The 23,034-nt window shown below is 38.1% G+C and overlaps 1 protein-coding gene across 10 annotated transcripts in view; it reads left to right on the forward strand.

The window, feature by feature from the left end:
• The window catches only part of LOC306864518 (stAR-related lipid transfer protein 13-like), a 30,843-nt gene extending 13,707 nt beyond the window's left edge, over window positions 1–17,136 (forward strand). For 3 of the 10 annotated variants that reach the window (XM_079408573.1, XM_079408574.1, XM_079408572.1), the window contains exons 2-15: window positions 2,526–2,597; window positions 2,948–3,568; window positions 3,759–3,840; window positions 5,672–5,735; window positions 7,300–8,630; window positions 9,376–9,546; window positions 10,113–10,272; window positions 11,041–11,239; window positions 11,330–11,543; window positions 12,066–12,180; window positions 12,737–12,982; window positions 13,410–13,627; window positions 14,216–14,392; window positions 15,654–17,136. In XM_079408573.1, coding sequence (XP_079264699.1) covers window positions 5,703–5,735; window positions 7,300–8,630; window positions 9,376–9,546; window positions 10,113–10,272; window positions 11,041–11,239; window positions 11,330–11,543; window positions 12,066–12,180; window positions 12,737–12,982; window positions 13,410–13,627; window positions 14,216–14,392; window positions 15,654–15,771 — 2,982 coding nt within the window. In that variant the 5' untranslated portion in view covers window positions 2,526–2,597; window positions 2,948–3,568; window positions 3,759–3,840; window positions 5,672–5,702 and the 3' untranslated portion in view covers window positions 15,772–17,136. Of the gene's footprint in view, window positions 1–1,779; window positions 1,978–2,525; window positions 2,598–2,947; window positions 3,569–3,758; window positions 3,841–5,671; window positions 5,736–7,299; window positions 8,631–9,375; window positions 9,547–10,112; window positions 10,273–11,040; window positions 11,240–11,329; window positions 11,544–12,065; window positions 12,181–12,736; window positions 12,983–13,409; window positions 13,628–14,215; window positions 14,393–15,653 lie in introns of those variants that run through there. The other 7 variants (XM_079408567.1, XM_079408568.1, XM_079408569.1 and 4 more) reach the window with 5 other exon arrangements.
• The last annotated feature ends 5,898 nt before the right edge of the window (window positions 17,137–23,034 follow it).

Below are 23,034 nucleotides of genomic sequence, written 5' to 3' on the forward strand. Positions count from 1 at the left end.
CCTAGTTTTTGTAGCATAACAGCTTCTGTCAGTTAAATTTGCCATTATCTACCAGCTGTACTCAATAATACACGTAGACAGCATCTTCTATCATCTCAGCTGAATGAAGGAACACACAGAGGGAGAATTATGAGCTTTCCAATTCCCCTTATTGACCACTTCAAATATTTCATAGAAGTTGGAACCGTGGCTCCATGTGAGTTCATTCATTCCTCTCTGTATAAAGATGTTTTGAAGAAAGTGTGAGTGGTGTTTGCTTATTGCCTAACTTCTGAGTTAATTTTGCTGCTGCCATCATGTGTTACATCATTAATGAAGATTAATGAGCCTGTCCCAGAAGAAGCGATGAAAGCCCAAACCATTATATTACCTGTGTAATGTGTACTATAATGTACACCTGTGTACACTGTGTTTCAGATGAGCTTGTATGTTTGGGATCGTGAGCAGATCCTTTCTTTCTCCAAACTTTAGCCTTTCCATCACTTTGGTCCATAAAATCAGTCAAAATAATCAGTCCATAAAACCTTGTCCCAGAATTTTTGAGGCTCGTCTCCTATTCTTGCTAATGAGTGGTTTGCATATTTTGGTGTAGCCTCTGTACTTTTGTTCATGAAGTCTTCTGCGAACAGTAGATTGTGATACCTTCACTCCTGCCCTCTGGAGGTTGTTGCTGATGTCACTAACAGTTGTTTTTTGGGTCTTTCTTTACAGCTGTCACAATGTTTCTGTCATCAACTGCAGATGTTTTCCTTGATCTACCCGTTTGAGGTGTGTTATTTAGTACACCAGTGGTTTCTTTCTTCCTCAGGAGATTCCAAATGGTTGTACTTGCTATTGCCAGTGTTTGTGTAGTGGTTTGATTGATTTTTCATCTTCTCTCAGCTTCACAATTGCTTGTTTTTCACCCATAGACACCTCTCTGGTTTTCATGTTGGTTACACGTCTAACTAACTATAAATGCAGTCTGCATGGATCTGAAACTGAGTGCAGACATTCAGTGCTATTTATTGTTTGAATAATCAATTAATAGGACACACCAGGGCAACAAAACACACCTGTCAGTCACATGTTCCAATACTTTTGGTAACATGAAAAATGGGTGGGTTCAAACAAAATGTGCTATCTTCTAAGTTGTGTATCAGATCCAGATGAAAATACCTGTAAATAAAAACTGAAATGTTAATCTCTCATCTCATATTCATCTGTTGATGTCAAACCCAAATGTTTTCAGTCTACAGCAAAAATAAAGGAATTGGCCTCACTGTTACAATACTTTTGGAGGGCACTGTATGTCAGTAGATGGCGATAAATCAGCGTCTATATAACATATTAGCAAGTTATTAAATATTTGACTCAGTTGATTCATTAAAACCATTAACATATGAAAGTGGACTTAAAATAAATTATTAATTCACTTAACTAAGCCTATATTTGTTTACAAACATTGAATCATTACTCAATGAAACACCACTAATTATTATATCTTTATAATTAGTATTAATAACTTTAAATTTACTGTAGTAATTTATACATAGACACTCGTTTGGGCAAATAGCACTAATGACTTGTTTGGGCCTTGAAACTTAAAGTTGAGGACTTGCAACTCGACTTGGACTTGCCTGCATTGACTCGGGACTTGACTTGGGACTTGTCTGTCTTGACTTAGGACTTGACTCGAGACTTGAATGCAAAATCTTGAGACTTACTTGTGACTTGCAAAACAATGACTTGGTCCCACCTCTGATGAGCACATCAGTCAGAGGGAGGATGTTCTAGACTAGAGCAAGAGAGAGAGGACAGAAGAAAGGGACAGGGCAGAGGAGGAGCAGGCAGCTATCTGAGGCAGCTGTGGACACAACTGGACCGTATGCTGATTGAACCAGATTTGGGATTTTTAGAGACCTTGGAGAAAAAGGGATGCTCAGATCTGAGGGACACACATGTTTCTTCTTCATGATGAAGTGATGAGAACGACCAGTAAGTGTAAGAACCACTGTTAGACTTTTTCTTGAGATTAGTTTGAGAGCGCTGTATGTAGCAAACGTTAAATGTTCAGTGTTGTGTTCAGAGGGAGATTTCTGCAGACTGTGAGTGAGTGGTTTCTGTTCAGCAAATGTGTAATTTAGCACAAGTATGTGGAGAATGCTGTAAGAAAAGGATATAATTGTCAGATTGTGGTGAGGTCATTTCCTGACCCATCCGCTTTTATGATGGCTTATTTTGAGAGTCACTTTGTATTTACTCTCTTTTTTCATCTCTTGTGGATCTTGCTCAATAAAATGTGGTGTAAAAGGATCCAGACAAAACAGAAAAAGAGACAATAGAACCCCACACACATAAGGAATCCCATTCTTCATTTTTCTTTTTCATTTTCAATATTGCAGTTACATTGCAATACATGTTTTTGCTTTATTGAGGCCAAAAGCTAGTTATAATTATGAATAAATCTGAACATGAACGTGTGTGTGATCAGGTTGAAATTAATTAATAAACTTTTGAAGAATCATGTCATTGTTTATTTTCAGAAATCGAGGCAAAGGAGGCATGTGACTGGCTGAGGGCGGCGGGATTCCCACAGTATGCCCAAATTTATGAGGGTAAGAAATGGGATTCATATCTATAAACATACACACAGATGTCAAAGAATCGCTCGTTGATTCGTTGGCCTCGACAAACATCTGCAATGTGGCTGCAGCTGTGAGGTTAAGTGACGGTAAAAAATCAGGAATGCGGCAGGACGAGAGGGAGAGGAGAGTTGTCTGTTGCTTTGAGCTTGAGATCCCACCTATCCCATCCCACCTCAGCTGGGCGGACCGAAGCCAAGCAGTGATCAGCTGAATTATTCTTGATTTTCCGTTTCAGACATATAGAATAAAAGATGCATTTATACAGCTGTGTGCTCCATTTGTCAGCACATTTTTTTCCTCCCTCTCTTTATCTTTTCTAGTCATTTTAGGGCCGTGGCGAGCTATTTGCAGGCAAGAGTTTCTATCCAAAGGGAGGAAGAGGTCATGGGAAAAAGTCTTCATTATCACTGCCGGGAAAATACAGGCCAGCAGAGGGGTCGAGAGGATACTATTCTCTCTGCTGCTCTCTCTCTGTTCCCCTGACTCCTCCTTATGATACTTTACGTCAATGAGCGATAAAATGTCAACAATTCTATATTTAATTCCGTGTAAATTCAGAGCTTGGCTCTCATGAGAAAATCATAAAGTGGAAGAAGCTCTGGTTTGTGAGGTCATTATGCCATTATGACATAAATAGAGAACTCCCAGATTCCAATGGGAAAACACCTTAATGCACATATTTATCAGTTTATCCTTCTTTTTGCTAATTATTTGCATTTGTTTGAGTCGAATCGAGGGAGTTCTGCGATAACCTCTGGTTCAGTTTCAGAGCCAGTCTGCTGTGTATAATGTAATCAGTGAAGGAGCGTCTGCCAGAGATTCCGTTTGATTTATAAGAATTACGCCACAGCTGCTGTGGGTCTGTGTGATCCTCTGCAGAACCTCCACAGATGTCTGGATAGATGAATTGAGAGAGTTTTATCCAGTTGTCTCTCTGTTTGGTATTAATCACTTTCCATTTTAATTTGTGTTTTTGATTAGCTTTATATGTCTTTGTATGAAAATATCAATAAATAACTTTGCACTTGATCGATATGTGAACTTTCCTGATCACTCACTCTGAATATATTGGTTACATTAAACTTTTTGAACTTGATAGAGGAGTGATCTGTTTTCTGTCTCTGTCTACAGATTCCCAGTTTCCCATTGAAATATCTTCCGTCAAGAGGGACCATGACTTTCTCGACAAAGACCTTGTGGAGCCTCTTTGCCGGTAAATTTCCAAATTTCTAGATTAGGATTATCTCAATATGTTGAGATTCTTTAGATTGAGAGTCTTGCAGTCTACAGGATGGAACTTGATACACCGTCTTTACTTAAAATGACAGCTGTGAAAATCAAAGGCCTTACTGTCAACCACTCGTACTCTGAAGGCCATTTAGTTCTGTTTATTTATATTGCATAATGCTGAACGATATGAAAACATTAAGTACAATATGAAATACAATTTTTCCTATTTACTTTTGTATTTAATTTTGCTGGTCTTATTATGCATATGTCACATTGATGCAATAGCTCTTTATGCCTCTAAAGTAACTCTTCTTTCACAATGCCACATGTCAATTTGTTGTCATTTTTGAGAGAAAAAAGTATAAATTTTTTTTCTCATGAGCTTTTTGTCACAACAGAACGTGAACAAGTGAGAGAGAGGCTATTTGTATTCATTTGTATAGGGTCATTATATTATTTTATGTCTGGGATTAATTTATTTATTTCAATTTATTTATTTATTTTTTGTTTTCTGTCATTTAATACTACTATAGTTTTTTGTTAGGCAGTATTCATCTTTATTTATAAAATCCATTAAAAACATTTTATTTTATTTTATGTATTAATTATGTGATTTATGTGAAAATCTATATTTATATATAAACATACTTTTTTTTTTAATTATAAAAAACTTTTATAAAAAAAAAGCTTTTTTCTATTAATGAGCAAATGTGCTTCAGAAAACTGCCCCCCCCCCCCCCCCCCCCCAACCTGCATGTGCAAGTACGAGAAAACTCAGTGGCGCTGGCCCAGTGGCGACCCCACCTCTGTAGCTGTCTGACCCATGTCCTCCATAAAGTCTGTGCCCTTCCCCGTCGCTTTGATCCCTAATGCAGCCCCCATGGAGTCTGCTCTGATGTCCCTCTCAAAGGCCTGAGGGGGGTTTGGGGCTGCCAGTATAGGCTACTAACAGATGGTTGTGTGTGTTTGTGTGAAACGAGGCCTGGGGTTTGAGGCGTTGAGGGTTTCTAGCAGGTTGTCTCCCTGTCTAATATCTCTAATGACAGCGTTAGTGAGATCTGACAGCTTTACTTGTCAGAGAATACACACACTGCTCTTAAGGACGCTGTCTTATGGCATGATAATGGCTTTTCATTATCACGCCACAGACATTATATTTACACACATTCATGTGGCCATCTGGACCCGGGATGTTTAATTAGAGAATCTTGATTGAAAAATTGTGTCGGTCGGCAGACAGCTGATTAACCACGCTGATGTCACGATGGAACATTTTAACATGTCAAAAACAACAGGTCTGGTTTTATAGGTGAAATAATAGCTTGTTTGTGTCTGGAATGGGTATAAAGTGAGGGGTCTGCAGTCTCTTGTAGAGTAAAGAAGATGTGTGTTTGTAAAAAGGGGTGGAGAAAAACTCTTCAGGGGTGAAGATCAGTCTGATGAGAACATTAAAGGGCACTGCAGGGTTAGATCAAAGAGGAGGTGGATTGCCCACTCTCTCGTTCTCTTTATCCCTCTGTTTTTCCTTCTGCAGTCCCGTCAGAGTCTCATTCATTCATGGCCATGTCGTGAAAGAGATTAGAACCTACGTCTGCCAAGCGGTCCTGTCACTCTTTCCATCAGCCAATCAGGACACAGATAGTGAGAGTTTCTTGAAATCTGTACCTGCACGTAGAGAGGCAAACAGAGGTTAGACGAGTGTAGGATCTACAGAGGATTGCCTCTCTCTCTCTCGCTCTCTGTGGCTGTATGGTTTCTTTGTGGTGGAGATGAGAGTGACGGATGCACCAGTGACCATGTCTTCTCTCTTCCAGTCGACTCAACACTCTGAACAAGTGTGCCTCCATGAAACTGGACGTGAGCCTCCCCAAGAAGAAAGTAAGTGGCCAGTCTTTTTTTTTTTCTTCAAAACATTCAATCCTGAAAGGGATTTGAGCGAATCATTTGAAAACCTTTTGTAACATTAGAAATGTCTTTACTTGCTAAATAAAAGTAAAATATTAATTAATTATTTATATATTATTATATATATTGTGATCATTTTTTTGTTTTGTTTTACTGACCCCCAAGCTTTTTAAAAGTAATGTATATGAATGATGATTTTAAGTAGTGAAGATTTTAAACAGAAAAAAAATGACATTACTTACTGTATTTTGAAAACATTCCTTTTTTTCACATTTCAGTATTGAGAATTTTGGAGAAAATGTCCTTCATTGTCATTAAAATGATGTCACAATGCAAAAATTCTAATGGTGTCTTTATGCAAAAATAAATGTTTAAATTCTGAAACAAATTCTTCACAAGATTCACATATTTATTTTAAATGCGAAATGAAATTAAATATCTGATCTATTAAATAGTCTATACAATTATAATGTTTTTATTATTATTATAATGGCTCTGGTTTATAGTGCATATATATATTTTTTAAGTATATCTGTGAAATAAAAATCTGTCTGTAGAGTAAATCTGTATGTCTGGGTTTTTAATATGAATTATTTGGCATATTTGGTTTATAACATAGCAGATTAAATAAAAAGAGCAGTCATTGGAATTGATGTTGGCTTTCAGCATAGAAGTGTCAGTTTAATCTTCAATTGAGACTATTGACGGTTTACTCAGGGGTTGTATTTCAGCCTGATTATGATTGTAAGCTGTGGATCTCGTTCAGTAGGTCATTTCTGACGCTTTTGCTTTTTCTGATGTCTCAGGCATGTGAATGGGGTGTTTGGGTGTTGCTGTCTTTAACACAACCAGATGGTGATTTGATACCTGTTATGTTCAAGTCCTCTTGTTTGGATGATATTTGAAAATTCCCCAAACCAGCTAGTATGACTTAGGGGATGTTTTTGAAATGATCTCCTGACATTTTTCAAATACCATGATCCTCTTTTGACATCATCACTGTTACTCAATTTAAAGTTGAGGTCTGTGTTATTTTAAATAGGAAATTGGTTGTGAAGGTATATACAATGTTAAGAGGCTGTCAGAGCCCTTTACAGCTCTTTCCTGTGCTGGCTGTGTGAGCTCACGTGCCTGGGCTTTACTAACTGTTAAACATACTGTTAACATCTGTACAAAGAAGCCTTAATGTCCCATAGTTTCCATCATCACATTAATCACACACACCAAAAATGCTGATTTCCATTAATATATATAATAGAGAAAGAGAGATTATTAAAAAATTTGATTTTTATATTAACTGGGAAAAAAGTTTGCCACAGTGTTGATGTGTGGTTGCATACTGGCTCTAGTCAAAAGAGCCCTTCCCCAAATCTTAATGATATCTCTCTATGGGATCATTCACCCATTACTTAATTACAAGTTTTTAGTTATACTTTAAAATAAGGACTATATTCTATATGCCTTTAATTTGGGAGCTGAAACAATCCCAAAATCATGTCAAACTAATTGTAATCCTGTGCATTTTTGGTGCATGCAGAGTGAGGACTCTGATGAGGAGGACCTGTTGGCCATCAGTAACAGATGGACGTTTGAGTGGAGCAGTCGGCGCTGGTCACGTCTGCAAGACATCGATTACCTCCTGGGTAGAGCGGAGGAGCGGAGCCCCTCTGAAGTGGGTGAGAGTCTGCGGACCACCGTGAGCAGTGAGAGCATTCTGACAGACCTCAGCGAGCCGGAGATCTGCTCCCTGCACAGCGAAGACTCCTTGGCCGCCATGCCTGACTCTGCCTCGCTTACCCCACTGCACTTACCCAGGGAGCTGCCTCATTACGGTTCACTTCCAGCCAAGAGCAGGCGACGTGGACACAGACGCGCCAAAGACTTCTTGAGGAGGATGGAAACGCTGGGTCGGACGTGGGGGCCATCGATGGGTCGTTCAGAGCGGCGCTCTTTGGTTATCAGCGGCCCAGTTCTGCAAAGTGAGCCAGAGGTGCTAAAGACTCTACGATGTGTTCAGATTTTAAACGGCGTGCCTCTAAATGCTGAAAACATGCCACCTGCTAACAACTGCCTAAATTCGCTGGCCAGCAGTGAGCCTAGCAGCCAATCAGAAACCAGCGGTAGTGCCGAAAGCACACCGAACATGAAGGGATGTGTCTCAAAGTTGTATCCTCCTGGTAAACGTGCAGGCGTCTACCTAGAGGACATTGATGTTCTCGCCGGCGCTCCCCAAAGGAGGAGACCAGTTGAGCAGAGACGCAAAAATGAGTTTCGCTCCTATGACGAGCTATTGGTGCACATCCCAAAAGATCACAAACCTGGCACCTTCCCTAAAGCGCTATCAATCGAGAGTCTGACGCCATCCAGTAAGGAACATGGAAACTGGAAGCTTCTGGATTCAGAGCCGCAGCCCTTCAAGTCCAGGAAAGTTGGCGGAAGGGAACTCCGGCCCGTGACGCGCTGCTGCCCACGAGGCAGCAGGATCAGTGTGTACGATAACGTACCGGGCTCACACCTGTACGCAAGCACGGGGGATTTACTGGACCTTGAGAAGGAGGATATATTCCCACATTTGGATGACATTCTGCAGCATGTGAATGGCCTGCAGCAGATCGTGGACCATTGGTCAAAAAACGTCTTGCCGGAAAGTGAAGGGGAGGGGGATGGTGGCAGAGGGCAGGATCAGAGCATTATTGATGGCCAGTCTTCCAGTCAGATCACACTGGACTTTGAGGAGACTTCTGTAATTGAAGGGTTGACCACACCGAGTGACGGCAACAAGGACGGGGTTTCATTAAATGAAACGGACACCTCCAGCACCAGAGAGAGGAGGGACTCGGGGGTGGGGGCTTCTCTAACACGACCACGGTGAGACTTCAGGATGGATATACTGAAAGGCGCTTATTACCAGTGTTGGGGGAAGTTACTTTTAAAAGTAATGCATTACAATATTGCGTTACCCCCTAAAAAAGTAACTAATTGCATTACTTAGTTACTTTTTATGGAAAGTAATGCATTACGTTACTTTTGCATTACTTTCGCGTTACTTTTTAAATATGACCAGGGCTTGATTGTTTTTAATACAAGAAGTTCTATTTATAGCAAATGTAAAAGCCCTTTCACACCAAAAAGTGTAATGAATAAACCTCAGGCTGAAGGAAAAGTAAATTCACGTCTGTACAGTAGAACGAAGGAGAGTGGGATAAATTAATGCACATTCACATTTAGTCTAGAACTACAATAACATCATGTTCACACAGTGCACACAACGCCTCTGTACTTCGGATTTCTCCCAGTATGGGTACAGGAGACTTGTCAGTCAATAAATGGGAAAACAAAGTAACTGGCATTACTTTTTTGAAAAGGTAACTCAGATATTTTCTTGTAAATTATAAAGTAATGCGTTACTTTACTAGTTACTTGAAAAAAGTAATCTGATTACGTAACTCGCGTTACTTGCAATGCGTTACCCCCAACACTGCTTATTAGTGAGACTAAAATAATCACATATGTCTTTCTGCTAACTTGAATTTTTATTTTTACTTTAGAGAGCATTAAATGAGCTTTTCATAATTAGATTATCATGAATATTCATGTGTTGTTGTATTTCTAGCCTTAGATGGCCCAGCTTCAGGATGTCAAACCTCCTCAGCCAATCAGGAATCTCGCTACAGATATCCAGCCAATCAGTGGGCCAGCTTAGCTTGCTGCAGAAGTTCTCTTTATTGCGTCTCACTGCTATCATGGAGAAATACTCCATGTCCAACAAGCATGGGTGGACTTGGTAAGTTACCTAATATGCTGATAACATTTATTATCAATGTCGAAAACGGTTGTACAAGCCGTGATACATTTGTTAGGATTATTTGATGAATAGAAAGTTTGAAAGAACAGTATTTATTTGCAATATAAATCTTTTCTAACATTATAAATGTCTTTCTTGTCACTTTTGATCAACTTAATGTATCCTTGCTTAATAAAAGTATTCAAATCTTACTGCCCCTATGGTATATAAATTCATGTTGAAGCAACTAGATGAATCAGTCATGGAAAGTCCCTGTGGGATCTGATTGGGGGATTTCTTGTCAGTTCTTTGCTCTTGTTGAATGACACACTGATCAAAGTGTCTCCTCCATTAAGTGAGTCTTGTGTTAAAACTCCAGAGCTTGTGGAACAATCTCATCCTGCCATCTACATCACAGTTCTGTCTTCAAACAATGTGCACTCTTGCATTCACACTCCTTCTTGCATTATAGATAATCAAGATTCTTATAGCAGATCCTACATACAGTACAGTTCCTTCATGGCCATAAACTGATCTCCTCTTTTTAATACTGTGTATGTTCTTAGGTCAGTGCCAAAATTTATGAAGAGAATGAAGGGACCAGACTACAAGGATAAGACGGTATTTGGTGTTCCTCTGATTGTCCATGTCCAGCGGTACGGACACCCTCTGCCCATTAGCTTACAGCTCGCCCTGCGCTTTTTAAGGAGCCAGTGTTTGGACCAGGTACACAGTTTAGTTCACATTTGCAAGACTGATTATAAGGTTCATTCTGAGTTAGGTCAGAGTCAAAATTATTCCAAACTCATTAAAAAACTTGATATCCAGCCACTGCTCCATTTCTAAAGACTGATAAGCCACACAAACCCAAATAGTGTTTGTTTTTCTGTTTTTCTTCCCTGTGTGTTGATGTCTTAGTAATTCAATATCAAATGTATTTGCTTCATTTTGTTTTAATGATACTTGAATCCTTATTACTATTGCTCATGTTTAGGGTTATGTTTGAAACAAATGTTTGGGTTGCGGTTATGTTTGGGTTGTGGTATTTGATACCTCAAATAGTGTGGCTTGTAGAGTAGAGAAGTTCTGTGTCTTTTCTAAGTGATCAGACACACGATTTTGGTCTGGCAGAAGAAAAAAATGACTGAAAAAAGCCCATAAACTTAAATAGAAAGAGGGACCTGAGCCATAGACCAGATTATCATGAAGACTTTGAGGTGGGATATTTTGACTTGGCTCAGCAAGTCTCCGGTCACATTAGCAAAATTTAATGTACAAAAAAAGGTCTATTGTTGATAGTGTTGCGATGCACAAAAGCCACTCATACAGAGGTCACTTTCAAATACTTCAGCATGCGTGACCAACTTGAACACGAGTGAAATCTTATTGAGAAACATTTTTGCACGTGTTGTGCACCCAGGCTTCCAAACTCAACAACCTAGAATCGCAATTTTATGTGAAAAAAAAATATTTGTTTTTCTCCTTGTGTTTCAGGTGGGTCTTTTCCGTAAATCTGGGGTAAAGTCTCGTATTCAGGCTCTGCGCCAAATGTGTGAAACTTCCCCAGAAAATGTGAACTACGAGGATCAGTCAGCGTATGACGTGGCAGATATGGTCAAACAGTTCTTCAGAGACTTGCCTGAGCCTCTCCTCACGAACAAAATGGGCGAGACCTTCCTCCACATATACCAGTGTAAGAGCGTTTTCTGTCTGTTATGAGCTTTTCTGCACAAATACTTCTTACAGTACATTCAAATAGCTAACACACCCTGTGTCTACCCAGATGTCCCTCAAGAACAGCGCTTACAGGCTGTGCAGGCATCTATCATGTTAATGGCCGATGAAAACCGTGAGGTCCTGCAGACGCTGCTGTGCTTCCTAAATGATGTCACTTCCTCTGTTGAGGAGAACCAGATGACCCCAATGAACCTGGCGGTGTGCCTCGCTCCTTCTCTCTTCCACCTCAACATCATGAAGAATGATAATTTGTCACCTAGGTAATGGAGTTCCGTTTTTGCACATTTCAAACATATGTGCTCTACTTAGAAAGGCTGAAACGAGTGTTTCATTATTGCATAGGAGATATAGGATAGTATGTGTGCTTTGTTATTAGGTCTCCAAGGCCTTGAGGTGTCGTGAGAAGGCGTGAAGTGTTTTATTAACTCAACATACAGACAACTCCCCCATCATTGTGTTCATTAGGGAGCATTAATATACACTGAGCAGACACCTGGCCTGAGGGCCAGAGACAGGAGGAGGTGTGGAAAAAGTGAGGGGTAGTTTAAAAGAAATGGGTAGTTTAGCTTAAACTTACCCAGACTGGGCTGAAGGGGGTGGGGGCATAGTGATACTTATTAGATGTTTTGGATCTTTATATAAATGTGTAGAATGTGCTGTGATAGATGGTTTTCATTGGTTTATTAGTTGTTGTTTTTTTATACATTTGCACCTACAAATTTTTTAAAAATATTATGGATCATATGGAAGCTCATGCATATAATGTCTTTTATTGCATTTAGGTCAATTCAGAGGAAGTATGCCACTGGGCGGCCAGACCAAAAGGACCTGAATGAGAACCTTGCGGCCACTCAGGGGCTTGCGCACATGATTGCTGAGTGCAATCACCTATTTGAGGTACAAGACGCATTTTCTGTCATGTTTGGCATGAGATGTGTGTGCATTGAGAAATCGTGGTTGTTTACATAAGATTGTGTGCAAAACAAGTACAAAAGTTTCAGCTGATTATTGTAATCACTTAAGACTTCTACAAAACATTTCAATTTCAATGCTGTTCTTTTGAAAAAAAATAAAAATCTTTAAAAAATGTGTCTATAGAACACTACATACACTATATAATCAATAGTAAGAAATATTACCAAATCTGAATTTTACAATGATTTCTGAAGGATCATGTGAGACATTCAGCTTTGCATCACTGGAATAAATTACATTTTAAAACATTAGAATAGGAACCGGTTTAAATATTTCACAGTACTACTGTTGTACTATATTTTTCATCAAATAAATGCAGCCTTGGTGAGCATGAGAGACTTTTAAAAAAAAAATCTCACTGACCCCAAACATTTGAATAGTAGAGTAAATATTCAGCTGGATCATTACTTTTAAAAATGTCAGTGTTAGAGGACAAGAGGAGACTTTTGTTGAAATCTTTTTCATGTGGTTTGTGCAGATTTCTCAGGAGATGGCCTCTCAGTCCAGGAACTCATACATGGAAGCTGAGCTGCTGGCGCCCTCTTTAGACGAGCTCTGTAAAAAACAGCCACAACCGGACGAGGAAGATGAAGAAGAGGAGGAAAGCATGTACCGCTCTTATCTGGAGAGCTTGATACAGAATCTGATGAAGGAGACCAAAGACAAGACCAAGGGATGGGTGACCAGATCAAATATTGACAATACAGAGATATCATTCAAAAAGGTAATGATAAAGTTATTCATCCATTCATTAATTAATTCATGTTACATGGAATATATGGTCTATTATAATACACAGTATTAGTTATTTAGAATTATTTTTATATTTATTATTTATATAATATTTATTTATTCTATTCTTTTTTTTTTCTTTTTAATTGATTTATTAAATCCATTTTTTAACATCTCGATTTTACATTCAGTGAATTGTTCATGAAAGTATAAGCAAATGAGTTTGGACAAATAATGCGAATAAATGGAGACACAGTTTGGGAAGTGCATGGTCACATTTATTGACAACCTAAGTTCGAATCCGGCTTGTGTCATTTCCCACCCCCAGTTTCCTGTCTGCTTTGACTGTCCTATCCAATAATACACTAAAAGCCTATAAAATATATAAAAGTCTGAGAAAAGTCTGCTGTCTCTCACAGGTGGGAGACGGGACCCCGTTGAGACGCTGGCGTGTGTCTGTAGAGGTGGAGGCTCCTCCATCTGTGGTGCTAAACCGGATACTGCGAGAGCGCCACCTGTGGGACAGTAACCTGCTGCAGTGGAAGGTTCTGGAAACTCTGGACAAACAGACGGAGGTGTATCAGTATGAGCTGAACTGCATGGCTCCTCACCCCAACAGAGATTTTGTGGTGCTCAGGCGAGTACAACAATGTGATCTGATTGTGTGTACTGTTTGATCTTTGTACTCTGGATAGCCCATGTTTGATGCCATTAGCAAATATCCAAATGAACTGATTACACCATTATGGCTGTAACAAAAACATGTGCTTCATTTGAGCATCTGTAGCAAGGGCTTTTTGTGCGTCATTCAATTTTTGTGATTCTCTGAACACCAAGGTCGTAAAAAGGTCCCGCATACCCCTGCTGAACAGCTGGGCATTCATGGAGTATTACTGAACGACATTCATCAAGCGCTCTGAACACACGTCTGTGTTACTTCTAGATAAAATACTTTCAGCTAAGCAAATTAGACCACCCAGGTCATGCCCAAAATATCACTGTAAGACTACAGTTTTACATCACTTGACAAATACGCAGCTGTGAGGTGCAAACAGTAATCTGATCGAAGGAAAACATTCGGCTGAAATATTGCATGTTATTTGATAATTAATCAAATTTGCACTTGGCAGACTGACACTTACATCTCTTGCGTCTGTGTAGAGGATGGCAGATGCACTATGAGTGTTTACTGTGATTTATATTGGTGGTGTTTTTTTCTGTTTAGGACGTGGAGGACAGATATGCCAAAAGGTGTGTGTGTGCTGGTGTCAGTGTCAATCGATCATGAGGAAAGCCCGCAGCTGGCTGGAGTGAGAGGAATAATTCTGGAATCACAGTATCTGCTGGAACCGTGTGGCTCTGGGAAGTCCAGACTCACACATATATGCAGAGCTGATCTGAAGTAAGTGCATTAAAGGCATCTCTTAAAGTATGCACTACTGTTCAAATGTTTGGGATCAGTAAGATTGATTTTATTTTTAAGAAATAATAGTTTTACTCAACAAGAATGCATTCTCTTTCACATTAATTATTTTGAACTTGAAAAAAAATTCAGCTATGCTATCACAGTAATAAATTACTTTTTTCTTTATATTAAAATAAAAATAATTATTTTGAAGTATATAGATTTTACTGTGTTTTTGATTGACAGATAGTCAGATAGACAGACAGATAGATAGATAGATCAAAATGATGTGTTATTAGTAACCCCTTGAAATAATCAATAACTATTTTTGACATTTTTATGGAAAAGTGTGTGTTTTATGGTTGGTCACAATTGTGACCGGTGGGATAATGTGTGTACTGAAATTAAATTATTTCTGCAGTCATCAAAATTCTTAATATATCTCAGCCGAGTTATTAGGCCATTTTAAACTGTTTCATCACATTCTATGGTTATTATTATACATAAAACCCTTAAACAACACTGAATAAGTATACTAAGATAAAAAACAAAAATAATTATTATCCCACTGGTAACAATTGTGACCATCAACATGTTTACTCATTCTATGTCCACACTCAACAAAACTGAATATATGTGAATTCATATATTAATACTAGACACCTTAAAGATGATGTGTAACAAAAACAAATTGTCATATCTTTGTTAACATACTTAACTAACTTTTTGTTTTTTTGTATCTTCTCATGGTGCAAACAGGAAATAAACTGCTCTGGTCATGTGACAAATTGCACTAACCATGTGAAACTGCACATATTTAATTTAGACCCTTTATTATTCCCATATTTGCAAAAAATGCACTAAAACACCAGTCAGGAATATTTTTAGAGCTTTATAAATGAAAACCTTCGGTATGGTCACTATTGTGGCCGGTGTTATTGTGAAAAAATATTTTAAAGTATTTTAGTAAAAGGCTACAACATAACTAAATGTAAAAAAAAAAAAGGGTTCTGAATACTTTCTGAATCCACAGTATATAATTTTATATACTATTTATTATTATTGTTTACAGTTCTTTAGTATGCCGGATATGGTTGTAATAGTCTTTAAATTGTTTGGTGTTTTATTAAAGCACAAATATTCTTCTGGTTAATTAAAAATTCCTTTTTGTCAAGTGCTTCCTCAAAGCATGTGTAATGAATGCAGTAGATAACTCTTAATGCTTCACTAAATGCTGTATATTTGCTTACTGTTCCAGAGGAAAGTCTCCAGAGTGGTACAACAAAGCTTTCGGCCATCTCTGTGCAAGCGAGGCCTCCTGCATCCGCAACTCCTTCCTGTCTCTGGATCCCGAGGGCCCAGAGACCAAAATCTGAACGGGGCTACATGGAGTCAGGCACGAGGGAACTGGCATGTAGTTCAACGTCAGGGCAGATGGTCACAGAAAATTAACTTTGGTGAGGAAAAGGAGGGATTCAAGAGAGAGGAAAAGAGCAAATGGAACGTTTTTATTGTTTTTAGTCCCTAAACTACAACAAACTGCCATGTCCTGTTGGTTTAATAGACCGTGGATCATTGGGATTCGTTTTAGAGTGTTTTACCCCTTATAGGGCATTTGATTTAAGTCAGTTTATTTCATATCAATTTATGCAGCTGTTCAAAACTGCCAATTTTGAAATGGCTTTTGTTGTGTGTTTTGGGGCATATGATGAGAGAGGAGGAAAAAGTGACAGAGAAAGACTCCACCGTAGCTATGAAGCCATGCCTGTAAAAAAGTCGTAACGCTGCTTCCTGTTGTCCAGTCTTTACCGCAGCAGACAGCTTTAACTAGCACCTTTAGAGCTTCGCTTACAACAAACAGATGTGAAAGACAAGCCACCTCACGCTAATCTAAAAACAGCAGGTCTGGTTTCGTTTTACCGAGCACTTCAAGCTAAAGTACTGCATTCTCAAACCAAATATAGGTACGTTATTGTCTACATTATTTAAATCTCTGTATTTAGGTGTTGTATCCTCATTTGAGCTAGTGTTACAGTGACTGTAAGGTTGTACCCTGGTGACGTATTGATGTGAAGTATTTACAAGCTCATATTATTTCTAAATTCTGTTATTCCTTAATTTCATTGTCCCACATAAGCAATAATGTATTCTCATGATGAATGGTACAGTATTGTGCTCTTCTAACAATGCAAAATGAATGAGTTAAGATTAAAAATTGTAAAAACAATATTGTAAAAAATATAGAAAATGCCAATGGTTGTTGCAAATATGCATTATTATTATTAATTATTATTATTGTCATTATTATATGTTGCTGTGCCACTCTATAATGTCTAGGACATGAATTCATTTCACTGCTTCTGAGAAGCATGTCTATTCTATTCACAAAGCTGTACATTCGTGTGTTTGTGTGTAAATGTGTAGATACAAATCAGGTTGTATATTTTGTACATAAATGAGGCTTATTGGCAGGGTTATCTGCTTTTATGCTCAGTTTTCCCCCTTCATATCAATATTTTGCTTGAAATATCATTGCAAGCTGGTTTAATCAGCTGGCTTGTTGAGTGCTGTTTAGATGGGAACAGTGTATTTGGGTTTGACTTGAGCTCAGTGCCCAGAGGAAGGGGATATGTGGTGGCTCCAAATAGTTTTTGAACAGTAAACAGGGTGATTCAAGTTCCAGTCATTTGGAAATATGGAAAATAAAAACTCCAATGCAGTACGTTTTACTGTTTTCGGCATTTGTTGTGTGTGGGATGTGTTTTTGTCATGTTCGGTTCGCACTGGAAATGGTTTTGAGTCTGAACCAAAAACTGAAGTCTGTACCATGTTCGGGAGCAAATATAACGCTACATATAAAACGTTGTACTGGAAAAGATTATTATTTAATATTTTACCACCAGATGGCAGTATGGATTCACCACAGGAGCGTGGGATGTTTGATGTCGCCTGAGGACTACAGGTGCGTTTACTAGCAAACAACAAACTTGGATAGCAATTTAGAGGTCATAGAACTGTTCATAACATGGCCAGTAATTAAAAGTGATCGTGTTTTCTCCTGGGTCTGCAGAACCCCAGAGAGGCCCAAGGGAATTATTGATCCTCGCCATTTGAATAACACGTCTTTATACGCAGAAGTATGAGGCAGACTGCGGGCCATACATCATCATTAGGGAGCAAAAAGTAGTGGCATGTCTTTATTTCAAAGAAGGTCAGATTTTATAAACATACTGTCGACCATGAGCTATCCTAGTCTGTGCTTTTCACTTATGAAGGGTTATCTTCGATGATGCTGTGTTTTTATCTGTTTATTTTCTACAATTAGTTCTGCCCTTAATTTGACCGTTTCAGAACACATTTTGTTTGTGTATTTTTAATCTACTACACACAATATACAAAAAGGAGTATGTTAAAATCGTAGAATGCGAAATTTTCATGGTTTGTATGTCATAGTACAAAGAATACACACTTCAGAGTTTTTGGGTAAGTTATTTTTCTCTCTTTCTTTAAATATATTATTCAACAAGAATGCATTAAATTGACCAAAAGTGATCGTAAAGACCATTTCCATTTTGTTTCCATTTCCCAAAAATTATGAATTTATTCAAATAATACTCAAAAAATGTGTCGGTTTCCACAGAAACATTAAAAAGCACAACTGTTTTACATTTAGTCATTGTCAAAACCAACAGCAACAACATGCAAGTGCTATGACAGGTCTCGGTTAGCCTAAGTACACACAAGGTTTTTTTTTTTGTTGTTGCTTTTTTTATATATAAAAGAAAACTGTTTTGATAATAATATTAAATTATTCTTGAGGACCAAATCAGCATATTAGAATGATTTTTAAAGGATCATGTGACACTGAAGACTGGAGTAATAATAATGCTGAAACTTAAGCTTTGCCACCACAGGAATACATTTAAAAAATGTACTAAAAAAAACTAATATCTAATATTTTCACAATATTACAGTTTTACTGTATTTTTTATCAACTAAATGCAGCCTTTGTGAGCAAAAGAAACATTATCTTACAGATCACAAATTTTGAACAGTAATTTGTGTTTCAAAGGACAGAATTTTCCATTATTGTGAGTGAATTTTGATTAAGTACATTATAAAATGTTCATTTAATTAGAGCCTATTTGTTCAAGTCTGACTTGTCATTATTAATTACTATAATATCATAGATATATCAGCCATGACCCACACTGCTCTCTATATGTCTGCATTGGTATCAGCCATTTAAAAACCCATATTAATCGTCTACTGCTCTGCAGGCATGACACGGCGGGTAGGTGCATCTGAAAACACAGACATGGATATGGTGACCGTATCATCATTTTCTGACACCTTGCTGTCTTGGCTTTTTTAGTTATTTTTAATTGACATCTGACTAAATCTTTCACTTTATTCCAAAGATAATGTGCAGATATACACATAGCCTCAGAGAAAGCTTAGTAGATTGAATTCCAAAGGTGATTCCCCCCACCCCCACAAAAACCCCTTCTATAGCTCTGACAAATTCAAGCACAGCAATAAGGTCATTAGTAAATAAAAGATCAAATAGATGAATTATTGATGTTTATGTCTGAGTGTGTGTGTGTGTGTGAGCGAGAAAGAAAGAGAGACTATGGGTGTTTTTGCACTTTGGCCAGATAAGGTCTAGTCTGGCCTTTCAACAAAGCAAAACATTTCATAAACAGATATATAGCTTAAATCAGATGGATTGATTAGACATAATTCTCCCGGGAACACAGATTTTAGAAATGACACCAATTAGCAACGTGCAGCAACAACCTTCAACTAATTACTGTCCAGCTTTCTGTCATATGCCCCTGCAAGCAAAGCAAAGGATTTAAAAAAAGGATTTAAAAAATTCAGTATCACTTTATTTGGAGTAAAGAAAACTGCCTTATAAAGCATGACCTCACTTTCCCCTCCTCTCCTGTTTATTTCCAGTCTCTTTAGAGTTGGCAGAGTGTCAATTTAGTGGCTGGATATGACCATAATGTCTATGTATATGCAGAGAGAGAAAGACAAAATCAAAGACACATACATAGAGAGAAAAAAAACTACATTTACGTACAGCCCCAGAGAGACAGACAGACGAAAAAGAGAGAAATACAGTTGCCTTGGCTACCATTTTGTTCATGTCACTGACTTCCTCACTATCTCCTGGCCCCTCTATAGCACTCTCCGTCGTCTTTTCTTCTTTTCTTTTGTTTCTCCTTCCATTTCCCACACAATGCACAGGGTATCTGGATGACAGGATTGCAGGGGAGCTCAACATCCTCACCATGCACAGAATCATTTTATTTTTCTTTATCAGTCTATTGTTATCATTTTCCCTTTTCTATCCTTAACCACACAGCTTCTCTTGTTGTTTAGTTGTCCTTATTTACAGTTATTTATTGTTTTATACAGCTTATATATGTTTTGTTTTTCAGTTGCTCATTTGCAAAGGAATATGACATTCCAAACCTGTATGAATATTTTTCTTCTGTGGAACACAAAAGAACATATTTTGATAACCAAAATATTCTGAGACTTCCATTGTATTTTTTTGTCCATGCCATGGAAGTCAATGGGAACCAAAACTTTTTGGTTACCAGCATTCATCTAAATATCTTCTTTTGTGTTCCACTGAAGAAGGAAAGTCAAACAGGTCTGGAATGACATGAGAGTCAATGATGTCAGAATTTTCAGTTTTGAGTTGGATTGTCACTTTAATTTAATAATAAGGCAAGTCTGAAAAAGTCAGTTAAATCTGTGTTTTTTTTCCATAACCAGCAAAAAGAAGCAATAGTGTGCAACAGTGCTTATGCACTATTTCAGCGGCCTTGGTTCTAGAAGTATTACTCCCATTAGGATTTTTAAAAAGCCTTCATTAAAGCATTATAAACCTTGAACCAAATCAGCCAGCTATGAGGTGAATCACAACATTGCAGACTTCGATTTTAAGTCCTCAAGTTTCAGTTAGTTAGTAATAGTTGTTTCTATTCAACTGCAATATCCAGTTGCATCAGGTGGCGGATCACATTGTGTTGCTGCGCATTGCCGTAATTGAAAATGAATGGGATTGTGAACCAATGAGATACAACCTGTGTGCGAGTCAGCCTATCACGGTCTGCAGTCATGACTGGATAGTACATGGTTTTGATTGTATTGAATTCAGGATTCATCTCATCTGCTGCCCTATGACTCATTGTCCTATCTCCTTTTCTCCATCTGATGCTTCTCTTCAACAGACAACACACACATTCAGCTTGTGTGCGTATGTGTGAACACACTTTTCTCTTTCGTATAAAAACAGTCACGTCGTCTCTCACACTGTGGCTGTATGCTGTCAATGACGCAAGTAGCATATTAAATCATTTTCTAGGAAACTATTTGCTGATTGTAATACAAGCTTTAGAGCTGATGTGCAGTTATGGGAGACTTGTTTTAAAATCGTTTTAAAAAGCTTTGCTACATCCAGTTATTCCTGGGAAACCGTATGGAGACTGAATCTCATTGTTGTTCCAAATGTATGTCATGCAAATATTTCAGTTTTGGAATAATAGGACATGTCTTCTTGGAAATCACCATGTTTTTAGAAACAGTCCATCCGTTCTAAATATTTTTCATCTTATGCCTGGTTTTTCTGATGACTGCCTTTCACTCGGGCACACACGCACATCCTGTGAATCACATCCACTTCAGGATGTGACCAATTACTAGAGCTCTCATCAGCAGAACATTTTACACTGCCGGCCGAGCCTCATCTGTGAGTTTCTGTGATAGCAGGTATTTCACTTCATAGGGTTCAAATACATTCTGTGTGTATGTATGTCAATTTCAGTCTCTGTGTGTTGGGATGTGTGCAGCTGTCATGACTGCTCAGAGAAGATGTGCTTGTTATGTTCCTCATAAAAAATTAATGTGACATACAGTGATGGAATCCAAAGGGTATTGAATGTGTCCCATATGCATATGGTATTTACTTTGTGCTTCTAAAATTACCTTGGTGTAACCATAGTACTTTTGGTGCATTTTTGTTAGTAAGGTCTGAACCCTTGACAACCATTTCAAATTAATGTCATTTACCAAAATACATTAGAATTGATTATCTCATGTAATTTTTAACCCAGTGCGTTTCTATCCTTCATCATTACTGGTTCCCATATTTTGACACTCCTTTTCTTGTTACTGTTATGAATATAGGGATATGGATTGTTTTTACCTGCGGTATAGATGTTCACAAGTTTAGTTTAGTTCTAGTTTCTTATGTGCCTCAAGAGCAGCCCAAAGTGCTGTACAATGCATTCAAGAAAACCAAACAAAGACAATAACAAACACAACATCTTAAAATAGGAAACATATATTACGTCTCTTCTAAATCAGACTCAAACGCCATTATATAAGCGTTTCAAAGCGGTTTTAAAAGCGAAGACAGAGGGGGCAGAGCGAATGGCTAGTGGTAGATTATTCCGTAGCTGAGGACCGGCGATCGAAAAAGCCCGATCACCTTTTCGCTTAAATTGGGACCGCGGTACCTGGAGTTTATATAGTTTATCAGCAGATCTCAAGTTCATAACAGGTTTATGTAAAGCAACAAGATCTGACAAATATGAAGGTGCGAGACCGTTTAAAATTGTAAAAATTAATACTAGGACCTTAAAATCGATCTGATATCTAACAGGTAACCATTGCAAGGACGCTAAAATTGGAGTTATTCTATCCCTCTTTCTCCTACCAGTCAATAGTCTAGCAGCGGCATTTTGGACAAGCTGTAATCGATTTACCAATGACTGAGTACATACACAACATTAAAATAATCTAGATTATATAAAACATGGATGATTGTCTCCAAATTTTTAGATGAGAGCATTGGTTTAATCTTAGCTATTAACCTTAAAGGGTTACTCCACCCCAAAATGAAAATGTTGTCATTAATCACTTACCCCCATGTTGCTCCAAACCCGTAAAAGCTTTGTTCGTCTTCGGAACACAATTTAAGACATTTTGGATGAAAACCGGGAGGCTTGTGACTGTCCCATTGACTGCCAAGTAAATAACACTGTCAAGGCCTAGAAAAGTAAAGACATCTTCAAAATAGTCCATCTGACATCAGTGGTTCAATTTGAATGTTATGAAGCAACGAGGATACTTTTTGTATGCAAAGAAAATAAAAATTACGACTTTACTCAACAGTTCATCTCCTCCGCGTCTCATCTGCGTCACCTAACTGCGTATGCTGTTCTATGTCAGCCGCACCTCACGGAGACAGAACACACAGAACAGCATACAGTTTGCGTCCAGCGGATGCTCTCCAAAATGGCGCTACGGTGACGCGGATGAGACGAATTGTTGGAAGATTCGGAGTTAATACTCAGAATAGATGCATATAAAACCTAAATTTTACTCCCAAAAAAAAGTCTAAAAACTTTGTTGATTTCTTGGGATTAACCACTTTATCAAAGGTATAAAACAACACTTTTGGATCATGTGAGTTTTTAGATATTAAATCTAAAAAAAATATAAAATTTTAGCAGTTTTAACAGCGCACTGATAGGCTGACAGGCAAATCTCCTTGGAGACTTGTAACCTATCTGATTTCCATTTACGTTCTGCTTTACGGCACTCCCGCCTCAAAC

Source organism: Barbus barbus (assembly GCF_936440315.1).
Source record: "Barbus barbus genome assembly, chromosome: 45".
In the NCBI taxonomy this organism is placed as follows: Eukaryota; Metazoa; Chordata; class Actinopteri; order Cypriniformes; family Cyprinidae; genus Barbus; species Barbus barbus.